Here is a 12,043-nt window from a genome sequence, read left to right as displayed (position 1 = left end):
TGCACGAACTGCAATAGCAAACTTACGAATTGTGAATTTACAGTTTTAATTTTTTTTATTCATTTTATTTAATTACTTGGACCTGTACACGATTTGTTCTTTCATTTCAAATGTTACCTAATATAAATTTGCTTTTTGTCAAAGTCTTGGAAAAATTGGATAAGGCCATAACCAATCTGGCAGCAAGGTGTCACCAGGTCCTCGACTCTACCATAATTGTTTACTTTATCTTAGATTTTTTTTCACTTTTTTTTAAATTTTTATTTATTTATAAAACCAATCTTCTCTTACATTCTCACTCTTTTGCACTCCAATCATCCACTCTACAATGGTCAGTGTCAATGAATTTTTTTTTCTAGTCAGTATCGTCTGCATGTCCACTGGTCATTACCATTACGTCATTAAAATCCGTCTCCACAATTCTGTTTATCAATCTCAATTTTTGCGCCGATGTTCACAATTCTGATATCTCTAATAAAAACGATAATTAATAATCTATTCAATGACAGGAATTTTACTGTTGTGTGGCTCGGGATCTATAATTATTTCGTGGGAAAAAGTCATTTTGAAAATCTGCTGAGAACGACTATTCGTCAATTGGGCATTACCGCAATTATCTCGTATGCAATTATTTTCAAATTCTCGGAATATTTATAACAGAATATTTAAATCAATGTTTACCTTCGGTTTTCCCCGAATTTTGTGTGATATTCTCAAGAATTAAGCGGTATCTTAGCGCACTTTATGTTTTGGGACAGAAATTAAACGAAACATGAAATTATTTCGATTTTTTTGATGTTTCTTTTGATTAATGGAACTCTAAATGGACATGGATCTCCCTACACTTCCCCTAGATCCAAAGAACTCAATTTCAGTTGTAATGAAAAACGATACGACGAAAAAAGGAAAAAGAACAAATTCAGATGAATGATAAAAAGAAAAATTGAGATAAGTCCCAAACGATTGAGCGTTTACGTTATTTTTCATGAGATAATAATCAACTCCTTCATCACAACTCCATGATTTTAATTGAATCGAATTGAACAGATGAGAAAAATGGAGGGGCAAAAATATATATATAATATATATTAATCAATAAAAAAAAGAAATGGGCGTTCAACTGCCGAGAAATGCCGTGCGAGTGAGAGTGGCTGATTACGATGATGCACAATCTACCGATTTATTTTCTGTCCCAAAAAGTGAAATCTGTATTTTTCCATCGAAAGAAAAAATCACGTGCATCTCCGTTGATCGGTTTATTTGTAAACCTGTACAAAAAGTTGTTCCTCAATATTCCTCATTTCATCGTTAATTTCCATAATTGTTTAATTAATGATACAATAATGCATTTAAAATGTAACTTATGTAATCTTATTACTGTTTAACGACGATTGCATTCCAGCGTGACCAGCCTTTGGCCAACTGGAGCTAACAGACAAATAGCGCTCCATTATTTTCACTCTTACTTGCGATTTGAACTGTTTCTGCTCCATATTCCCTCAATTTTTATTATTCAGCTGATCATTTATTATTCTCCTGAGACATTTTGAAATTCATCGATGACTTAAAAACAAAAAAATTCGCATTGAAAACAGAAAATATTGTCTCCTGCGATTTTTCATTATCAAATCGTCGATATTGTTATGAAGTGAAATAAAAGGATGATTTCTCGAATCTACTATTATGTCAAATGCGTAATAGCTGTAGTGAAAAATTTCTGTTTATTACAGACAATTATTCCCTAGAATCATTGACAGCTCAACTATTTACGTCATCAAGATTTTTTTATTTCACTTCATCGCAGTTTCTTCGTCCCTGTGCAACACATCTAATTCTCTAACTATATACTCTATATAAAATATCGTTAGTATAACTAAAACGTGTTGGGTCGAGCTGGAATGCAATCCTATTCACTCTTTATCCATTATCCTTTCCATTATCGCTCCCTCCCCTCCCGTCATCTTTTTTTTCATTTTCTTGTTTCTTGTTAATAATTAATCGATCTAATTCTCCACAGACAATTGTCTCAGTCTGATTGTTTATATTTATTTGCTCCTCATTTAATATTCAATTCTTGTCTTTCCTCTGCATGAGTTCTGATAGAGTTACACTGTCTGTCATTGGTCGGTCTTTTTTCTTCTCTATTTATTTACTTTTTTTTTTTCTTGTAATTGTTTGATTCCCAGCTGTTCTCACTCGTCGGCGCATTATTGTTATTATTTATATAATAATTTTACACTCATTCAACAGTATCGAAAAAAAATTCGAGATGCTCTAGTTACCCGGCTCACCTCCGTCTTCATGTTTTCTTTTCTTGCCTCGAGCTGGAGACGATTCTGGAAAGATTATAAATCAAACTCAATAAATAAATGAAATAATTACGAGTGTCAATTTAAATTTTCTAATAAATTGGATCAGACCATTTTAAAATTGACAAAACGATAATTTTAGAGTGAGGAATTCAGCCTGTGTAAACAGTATTTATCTCTTTACGTGAGGATAGTACATTTTTGTTGTTTTGAATACAGATGACATCATAGAGAATTATCGAAAACAAACAGATCGATCGTTAAGATCCTGTGTCAAGGGGCAAAAAGAAAGAGCGCGTACAATAAATATTCAATTCCTCACTGAGAAAAAAATATTTCTTCCGAATATTCAGTTATTTGAGGATCTATGAATTATTAGAAAAATAAATTCAGGAAGTCTGAAATACTCATCCTCTGGAGTAAAATAATTATCATAGAAGATTTGAGAAATATAATTTTTTAGACATAAATAATTCTCTCAGATTAATTGTATTGTTTATATTTTATTTTACCTTCAACCACTTCACCATCCTCATCATCAGGCTCATCACTGTCACCCTCATCCACATCTTCCTCCTCCTCCTCCTCTCCCATATAATCCTCTTCATCACTGTCATTCTGTGGATAATCAATTGAATTCATTATTTTTCCATTTCACAACAGTGAAATTGTCCTAAATTAATTAAATATCGAAGTCAATTGAAAAATACTGGACGATTCATGAATTGCAGAAGAAAGTTATAGAATAAATCTAGTACAACAAATTTTCTCTACAATTTTGGGATGAAATTTTACTGAGGATTTTAAATATTCACCTCTAAATCGTCTTTGTAGACAGTCCCTAAGCAGACTTCATCGTCATCTAAGTCTTCATCATCTTCCTCTGAAACTAAATATATTCCATGGATCAATGGAAAAATATACCCATTATTTTCATAATTAATTAATTATATCCTTGAATTTTACCTTCTTCGCTGTCTTCTTCATTAGCATCACCATCTCCATCGTCATTTCCATTCACCTCATCGTCCTCGCCTTCGCTGTCATCAACTTCACAATCATCCATATCAAATCTGTTCCAAGAAACATCTCATTGATTATCCTGAGTTAATAAAAAAAAATCGTAATTAATACCAAAATAATTACCCATCCAGATATCTTAAGCTAGGGATTAGACTGAAGACTTTCTCCCTGTAGTTGTCCATGTCTGTGGCTTCATTGTTGAACAGATCCAGGCTCTTCAGGTTTTTGAAATCTTTCTGTTGATTGCAATATTTATTTAATACTCAGCTCCAACAATTTTAACAATAATGAGATCATTTTCTTACCAATGGTTGCAGTGTGTCAAGGTCTTTGATTTTATTGCCACTTAAATTGAGATGAGTTAATTTTGGACTCGTAAGGAGAAGATTCAGACCACCAGAGATTCGATTATCGCTCAGCTCCAACTGTTGCAAAATAATAAAAAATTAATAACCGGATCTAAATCATAATTATCAATAATTGATACAAATTAATAATTACTCCAAACAATTTATCTACCCAGAATAGAATAAATCTGATAAAGTAATAAATGCTTTTTAATGAGTTGTCATAAAAAAATACAGAAGTTCAACAAATTCCTTTGAACTTAATTGAGACATTAATGACTTCATTTGAATAAATCTGTCAAAAAGAACGGCAAGCGTACACAGCATTAAATTCCATGAAAAAAATATCCCTAATTACCTTCTTTAGATTTGGTAGAACAGGAAAACCCTTGAGACTTGTGAGACCCACATTAATTAAACTGAGTGACTCGAGTGCTACGAACTCATCTGTGAGGCCTACGATATTGGTACTCCGACAGTTGTCCAAAACGAATTCTGTGATCTGTAAAATAAAGAGAAATAAACAAATGAATATTCCAAGTTCAAGAGCATAAATCAGAAGACAGGAGGAGAGACGAGGGGATGATATTCCCTTAATGAGAAATGTTTTAATGAGAATCGGATAGAGAAAGGAGGTATTCTGTATTTATTGATCGACTGGAAGAGAAAGGTGAGGGGGGTTTGGTGAACAACGTTGAAAAAGGGTAGGGTACAGGGGTTGATGAGGGAAAGGCATATGAAAAGAGGGGAAGAACGTTTTAAATGGAGTGTTACAAGCTTGTCGGCGTCTTAAGCTTCAAAAAGCCATTTCACCAAATAAAACGTCAATATCAAATTCATGATCGAATTGAAATAAACCTCTTCCTATTTCTAGAACTAATTTTTCATTTTATAACTGAAATATTCAGGGATATCTCTTCAACGTCGGAATATCATTGATTAAATCGATCAAATAAAACCAGTCTCTTCAGTCTTTTTAGATGTTTTCAATGAAGATCTAGACGTTTTGATAACATTTTTATGAAGTAGATAAAATATATAATTCTGATTAGCTCGTTACGCTAAAAATATATCAGATAATAATTTCTATATAATAAGGCAAAACAATGATTGATTTTTTTAAGGAGTACATGAAAATTATTCTGCATTGCAGATATTTATCGGTATCCAATTGTTATGTAAGGGAGATTGAGATTTATAATTCATTTGAGTGGAATCTATTATTTTTTAAAATCTTAGATGTTGTGTTGTTGAGGGATTTAAATTTTTTTGGAGGAAATATCATGGTGTATTCCACTGAGATTTCATTGTTTGTTGCGTTAGATTTAGTGTCATGGGCGCCACTTGTTACGCCATTGCACAAACGACACACAAAACACAAAATAATGTGCAACAAACGTCTACACAAATTTCCTCCCTGAAACAGATTGAAAAATCGATAAAAAATCTCAAACAATTGAAAAATAAAAAAAGAAACAAACCGATAAACCAGTGAATGCAGTGACAAAATAGAAATAACATTATTTGAATTATTTCCCGGTGATTCTGACCACTTGGCAACAAAATGGACTCGTCCAATATGGCGGCTTCGAAATGGAGTATACATGACACTTTGCACTTTTCCTAGTGATAAATAAACCAGTTGGGGTGGAAAATTCGATTTTATCGTGTTTAATAATGTGAGGGGTGTTGTTGGGGATTTTGGGGTAGATTTTTTAAATGTGGGAGGTGGAAGTAATCGAATGTTTTACCCAGGACAAACATGTCTTTACAGTCGCGTATTCCGAACAACAATGGCGGCTATTTTTCACACGCGCAAATCAAACGGCGCTGAAACCGCCTCATGGGTATTTGTAAACCCTGCACCGACTCACAAAAACCCGGCATCGTTAATTCATTTACATAACATATTTTAACACTAATTACCTCGATACTCGAATTTTATCCCGTGCCCTGCGATCATGTCAAGACTCTGTATTCTCATTAATGAACATTTCAATAATTTTGGGATCACTCTATTTATGTAATTACTCCGTTTTTAATTATTTCAAAAACATCAGTGAAGATATTTGAATTGGAGGAGAATTGAGATGCTGAGATCATTATTTTAAGGTGTGGGTTTTTTTTTTTTCGGGGGGTTGTGGGGATATTTATTTGATGTTTTCGTTTGAGAAATTTCAGCGTTTGCCACTTCGGCCATTGACTTCTAGAACTTCATGAAGTTGAGGATTTATTTTCAGTGTGGGATTTTTCAGATTTTTGGAGATGGAATTAGAGTCCAGGTGGTCTGATGAGGTCTTAAGGATGATTTTTTGGGTGACCCGATTTTAAGTTTTGGCCTACGTGTCATTAATACGAGAGCAATTAGCCATACGATGTGAACCCATGAATTTTTTAATGCACTCCAGTCTTGCAGGGTGAGAATTTATCAAACTTTTCTCTGGTGGTTATCACTTTGGAGTACCTGAGGCTCATTAGAGAATAAAAAAAAATGAATTCCTCACTCTCTCTCGTCGAGTGATTAAATTTATTGAGATGCACGAGTAGAATTGAATTAGAGACCGTAATTGATAAATGGAGAGTAAAAAAATGAGGTCAAGGAACTTCCGACGAGGAAAAATGAAAAAAAATTCTAATCGTCCACCAATTATTTAAATAAATCCTCCCCAAGACTCAAGCGACAATTAATAAAAATATTTGCGTTTCTCCAAACGCCGGGAACCCGTTATAAATCAATAATCAAACGAAAAAATTATCGGAATGTTTACAAAAAATGAAAACAACTTCTCCACCTGAAAAAAAAATGGATAACGACGCATTAGGATTTTCGAAGCTCATCGGCGTAGACGACGTTTTATGTACCTGCTGTTGCACCACCCGACATTGAATGCCCCAAAAATTTCAAGACATTGTCAATCCCCGGACCCCCAATCCCATTCCCGAATCTCTCAATGGAAAATTCAAACACCCGAGGGGATAATTTTGGAGTAAAATCTCCTGATGATTGCTAAACACTCCAGAAAAATGTCTACGCCCTAGCATTACCCCGAAAAATCTACATAAAAAAATAATTCGTCCGATCAACTCGATGGAGATTTGAATAGATAATAAAAATAATAGATTACAAAAACAAAAATGGAGAAAATCCCTCTGATTTTTTCTGTTCGTAACCGCGCCATGCCTGCTGTTGTCGTAGCTTCTTCTCTCGTGTCGGCATCGCGAAACACTGTCCAATGGTCTATTTGATGATGCCACGCGGTTTTTCTCACCGATAAAAATTCAAGACACCATCAATTATCAATCCCCCAGCACCGATAAAATCACTGTGAAAAAGTGGTTAATTTAATAGTGAAACAGCAGATGCAGCTCGGTGACGAGACGTTGAAAAAAATCGCGTGTTGTCGTTGTTTGGGGCTCAACAAAAGCGAGAATCGCATCTTCATTTTGTCGATGAGAGAAAAAAAAAAAAAAGCCCTGCTGACCCTGAAAAATCTCCCCCCAAAGCCCTCAAAAACTCCCAAAAAAAGCCCTGGCAGGGGTGGAATTCATCTCCAAAATTCAGGTACATCCTGGAATGCCTCGACCCGTTTCACTCCTCCAAACGATCATCACCGATAAATCTCAAAAAACCAAGGGAAATAATTTGATAGAAGCCAAAAAAAAAAAAAATGGTAAAAGTTTCAAAGTCTTACTTCGGCGGGATTCCTTCCTCTCTTCTCGAGCTCTATCCGCTTCTCCATGGCCGATCCACAAAATGACTCGTTACCACTTGATTTATCAGCGTTCAACTTCAAACAAATAGTCAGTATTATTTCAATATTTTTAATCTTTTATTTTTTTGGCTGTGTGTGAACACCGGACTATTCACTGCACCTTCCTGCGTCGCAACAACTAGTCGCAACCTTGCTTTCAAACCGGGAATATGACGGACGTGGGGACACACCACGGTGTGTGTTCGGTCACACTCTCAAGTAAAAGCCAGAACAGAATGGAGAACAGGAAACAGCGCCACCACCATCACGAGAAATCAACCATGTACCAACGGCCAATTCGATTCCTCGATTACTCGATTACTCCGATTTTTATTGGCATCCTCACGTATCGACAGTGTGCGATATTCCCTTAAGGATTTTTTACACCAAAAGTGATATTTTTTTCAGCTATCTGATAAACAATAATAATAAAACTGAATTATAAATTGACGTGAACAAATGAACATTTGAATGAGCATTTTGTCATTATTATTTTTTGTTATTTGTTATTTATCGGTTTGAGGAAAGGTTTTGTTTCGGATTTTAAAGAAATTCTGATTGTTATGTAGGTAATAGGTATATAGAAATTTTATTATTTTGAAAAAATATGTTCTTCGCCTCGTCAATTTCATCAACGAAATATTTACGGTATATATGATTTTCTTTAGATGAGAAATAAACATCGTAATTCCACAAAAAGATTGGGATGGTTATTTGTAAATCTAGAATCACAATCTTTTCGTTCGCTATAACATATCCTCTTATCAACAAAATAATATATAGAATTTCATGGATGAATATCAATGTGATAAATGAAAATCAATAATTACAATATAGCAACTGTCGATGAAAATTATATACATTAACACTTCTACATACATAATAAATGGATTCTGTTGTGAAAGCGAAGGGAAGACGATTATTACGCATTTAAAGTATTTATACTTGACAATAATTCCTGTTTCCTCTTCTCAATCACAGATTCACTGGCGTCTCTACATTTGAGCGATTATTTGTTCATGTTTTCTCCACAATTATCACCGGAATCGACCCCAAAAAATAGTACCAAAAATAAACTTTCGCTTTCCTCGAAGTATTAGGAAGAAATTACTTGACTCTACAAATTATTTTATGAATACCCCAGAAAGGTAAAGATTCTGACTTTAAATTTCAGTCGAACCTTTTATTTTCCGATAATTCACGCTACAATTCAATAATGAAACCTCGACAACAAATGAGTTCATTTAATGAACAATAAATATCTCTGAATCTAAAAAGGATTCCACTATTTCCACACGAACAATTCCGTGCATTCGTGTTTACGATTTAAATTTAATCTGCAGAAGATATCCCCGAGGTTCTGATAGATTTTAATCTATTATTCAACTATTTCGCTCTAAACTATTCTCGAATCGACTGTTCTCACCGGCATGTTGCCACTGGCAATCGCAGGATTCTTCAAAAGAGGTCCAAAAATCAATGAAAAAAAAAAAATATATATATAAAACAAATAGGAACAATCCCCGAAATGATAACAAATTAAATCCTCATTTTAACCAATTTTTTGTGTCATCGTTTGTCTGACGCTGGTTCAACCGAAATAAACGGTTTAGCTTGAACAATTTCATTACTCTGTGAGCACTGGGAAGACGTGTGTATTTGAATATGGCAGACAGTATCAGACTCGATACTCCTCTCAGGACTGCACTGTTTCTTACTAATTACAATGGACTCGATATCACCATTTGCTTTCCTCTTGAGTCCGCAAGAATCGACTTTATACGGTGCAACAGATGATCGTGTCTTCCTCGGTTGATAATCAGGAATTGCTTGCATCCTCTCCAATGCAGCTCGAAGAGGCAGCAGCCCAACGGCAAAAGGTATTTCCTTACTCTGAGAGTAATCAGGCAAAACTGCATTATTCTGACAATTCTCCAGCAAATCTGACATATCACCCCAGAGAGATCGATCCACAGATGCTATTGTATTCAGCTTCACTGGAATAAAATCATCTTTATCCAGAGATTTAATCTTCTCTATTTTTATTTTAGTATTTTTACCCTTCGGCTCTTCTCGAGACAGTGAAAATTTACTGGAACTTTTCGTCACTATTTTACGATTACTCCTTAATGGTCTTGAATTGATGACGTGTTTTCTGTTCTCGTCTGATATCCTGGACTCTGAATCTTTACTTTTACCATTCAGCTTTATCGATTTTATTTTATTGAATTTCTTTAGGTGCTTCAACTGCTGCTTCTTGAAGTCTTTAGTCTTTTTACAGTTAATTGCTTCGCTATTATTATTGACAGTGTCATCGTTCTCCAATTGATTCAGCCTGACACTTCGCCTCAGCACTGGTGTGTTTCCAATATTGTTGCACTGATTTTGATCAGAAAACAATTCCTTTATCTTCCGAATATTGTTGTAACTAGGTGGAGTGAATCTTTGGATATCTAAATCATCGTAAATACTTTTGTATCTGTCTGTTATTGAGCAATATGGAGGACTCAGCGGCTGAAAATTGTCAGAGTTTAGGTTGAATATGTACTCAGACTCTAGATCGACTGAGGGAAGGGTAACAGGGGAAATATCACAGTTTTTATCGTAAGATAGATCGATGCAAGTGGTTGTTGAAGACTCCTGAAGCTGGAAGAGACTCTGTGAGAGGAATTCATCTCTTCTTTCGTCACTACATTTTCGTTTTTTGTGGATGTAAACACGTGAGCACTCGCCAATTCCACCTGGGGAGTCTAACTGATCATCATGACTCTTTTCACTTACATTCTGATGACTCTCATCAGGTATTTCTGGTGACTGCACTGGTGATGAATTATCCCAGGTATCCAGCTCTTGTTCCACCGTATTTCCATTGTCTGGAGGTGAATCACTGCTGAGCGTTAAATCTTCGAAGATATTCGTCGATTCAAAGTTCTCTGCGACGTTCTCTGGGGATTGGATTTCACTGGAACTATTGAGGGCTGAGTATGAGCTTTCGTCCTCGATTTCGGAATCCTGGGAGTCGAGGGAGTCACTGGGAGTCTCCTCGTGGAGGTTTGAGTCGATAATCGAAGCGACTAGAGACTCCAAATGTTTTACCTGAATATAAGGAAATGTTTATTTATTTTTGCGAGAAGATATTGCGATTCATTTTTTCTCGAAGGTTTCAAGATCAAAGAAATAAATTTTAACTGAAGGCTGAAGAACAGATAGGCTGAAAAGTAATAAAAATATCCTTAACAAATAAACAAAAATGAAAAAAGAAGTCATGAAAAACACTCGTTGAATAATAATTCGTGTTTGCACTCACTTTGAATACTTGTGCTGCATTAAGCAGTGATTGCAAGTGACAATGGGCGATCGTCGTCTCCCCACAATACATAAACTCAATCATAGCCTTGAGAATATTAAAATGAAGATCATTCAGTATAATTGTAGGCTCCTGCCCCAAATCTTGCTCCAGCATTTCCTAAAAATGTCAAAACATTACTTCAGTAATAAATTTATGAAGTTAAATTCCTTAAAAAATGCCTCATGCATCATTTTGTAAATATTTCTACAGAATGATGCGGAGAAATTGACGAAAAATCACGAGAAAATATTTTTTTAATGATAGATTAAACAATTTTTTATAAAAAATTACAACGAAAAATTGCAGACAATTCCCCAAAATCAGTAAAATCACGTTTCCGTGAACTTTCGAGTGATCCTTCATTATCTAATTATAGTATTGTCAATAGAGTTGATTTTTACCTCGAAGTAGAGACTGCAGGATGCAAGTACGAGTTTATGGACCCGAAGTTCCTGATTCTGGCATAATAATGTAACATCAACGAGTGCCTGGCGTGCCAGAAGACCACTAAACCTCTCAGTGATATTAGCAGCATGACCAGACCACTGTAGAACGTACTCTCTGCCTGTTTCAACCATTGCTATTTCTGTGAAAGCCAATCCAATTGAGGACACCATTTCATAACATGAAAAACATCACAAATTATGAAAACCCCAAAATTCTCATTAATTCATCATAATGATACATACCTTATTGAACATTTGTCAGCTTGATAATTTATTTCAGGCGAATTATTCAGAGAAAATAGAATATTTTTCGCTCATCAGCTGTTGAGAAAAATTTCCCCTCAAACGTATGCGAGGATTTTTCGTTGCTGTGACACAAACACAAAAAACACACGAGAAAAAAACACTGGCAGCATTGTAAAACTATTATTTAACGGTAATTAATTGAAAAAATTCCCTGAATTACGTCTACGTTATGATTATCTTGGTGTTCCTAATTCTTATTGTTTTTAAATATCTCCGTTTCGTCCATCTTTCAGGTACGTTAGAAAAGAGGATGAACATTACAAACAACAGTTTATCAAGGACGTATGGTCGATGGCAATTGGATGTTATCTGACTGTTTTCTTACTGAAAAACACCAAAGGAGAAAGATACAAACTGTTTTTACATATATTCCACTGAGTTTTACTTTTCGGAGTCTTTATTTGGCATCGACGCTATCTAAATTCTTGCTACAGTCCAGTCACTCAACGATTGGTGTATCTAGTCTCGTAACTACCCGCCAATTTTTCAATTACCACTGAATAACTTTTAG

The 12,043-nt window shown here is 34.9% G+C and overlaps 2 protein-coding genes across 2 annotated transcripts; both read right to left on the bottom strand.

Annotated features, from left to right (window-relative positions):
• Positions 1 to 1,927: 1,927 nt before the first annotated feature.
• Positions 1,928 to 7,626, bottom strand: Mapmodulin (acidic leucine-rich nuclear phosphoprotein 32 mapmodulin). The gene is made up of 8 exons (XM_011314515.1): positions 7,372 to 7,626; positions 4,038 to 4,181; positions 3,638 to 3,757; positions 3,456 to 3,568; positions 3,276 to 3,382; positions 3,125 to 3,198; positions 2,822 to 2,927; positions 1,928 to 2,336 (listed from the first exon to the last, which is right to left on the bottom strand). Exons 1-8 carry the CDS (start codon positions 7,417 to 7,419, stop codon positions 2,275 to 2,277), a joined length of 774 nt encoding a protein of 257 aa, XP_011312817.1. The 5' UTR covers positions 7,420 to 7,626; the 3' UTR covers positions 1,928 to 2,274.
• LOC105272403 (uncharacterized) lies at positions 7,513 to 11,990 on the bottom strand. Its single transcript, XM_011314523.1, has 4 exons — positions 11,470 to 11,990; positions 11,182 to 11,366; positions 10,739 to 10,897; positions 7,513 to 10,527 (listed from the first exon to the last, which is right to left on the bottom strand). Exons 2-4 carry the CDS (start codon positions 11,356 to 11,358, stop codon positions 9,001 to 9,003), a joined length of 1,863 nt encoding a protein of 620 aa, XP_011312825.1. The 5' UTR covers positions 11,359 to 11,366; positions 11,470 to 11,990; the 3' UTR covers positions 7,513 to 9,000.
• Between the last annotated feature and the right edge of the window lie 53 nt (positions 11,991 to 12,043).

This window comes from Fopius arisanus, unplaced genomic scaffold (assembly GCF_000806365.1).
Source record: "Fopius arisanus strain USDA-PBARC FA_bdor unplaced genomic scaffold, ASM80636v1 scaffold00004, whole genome shotgun sequence".
Taxonomy (NCBI): Eukaryota; Metazoa; Arthropoda; class Insecta; order Hymenoptera; family Braconidae; genus Fopius; species Fopius arisanus.
This window is presented reverse-complemented; position numbering and strand designations above follow the sequence as displayed.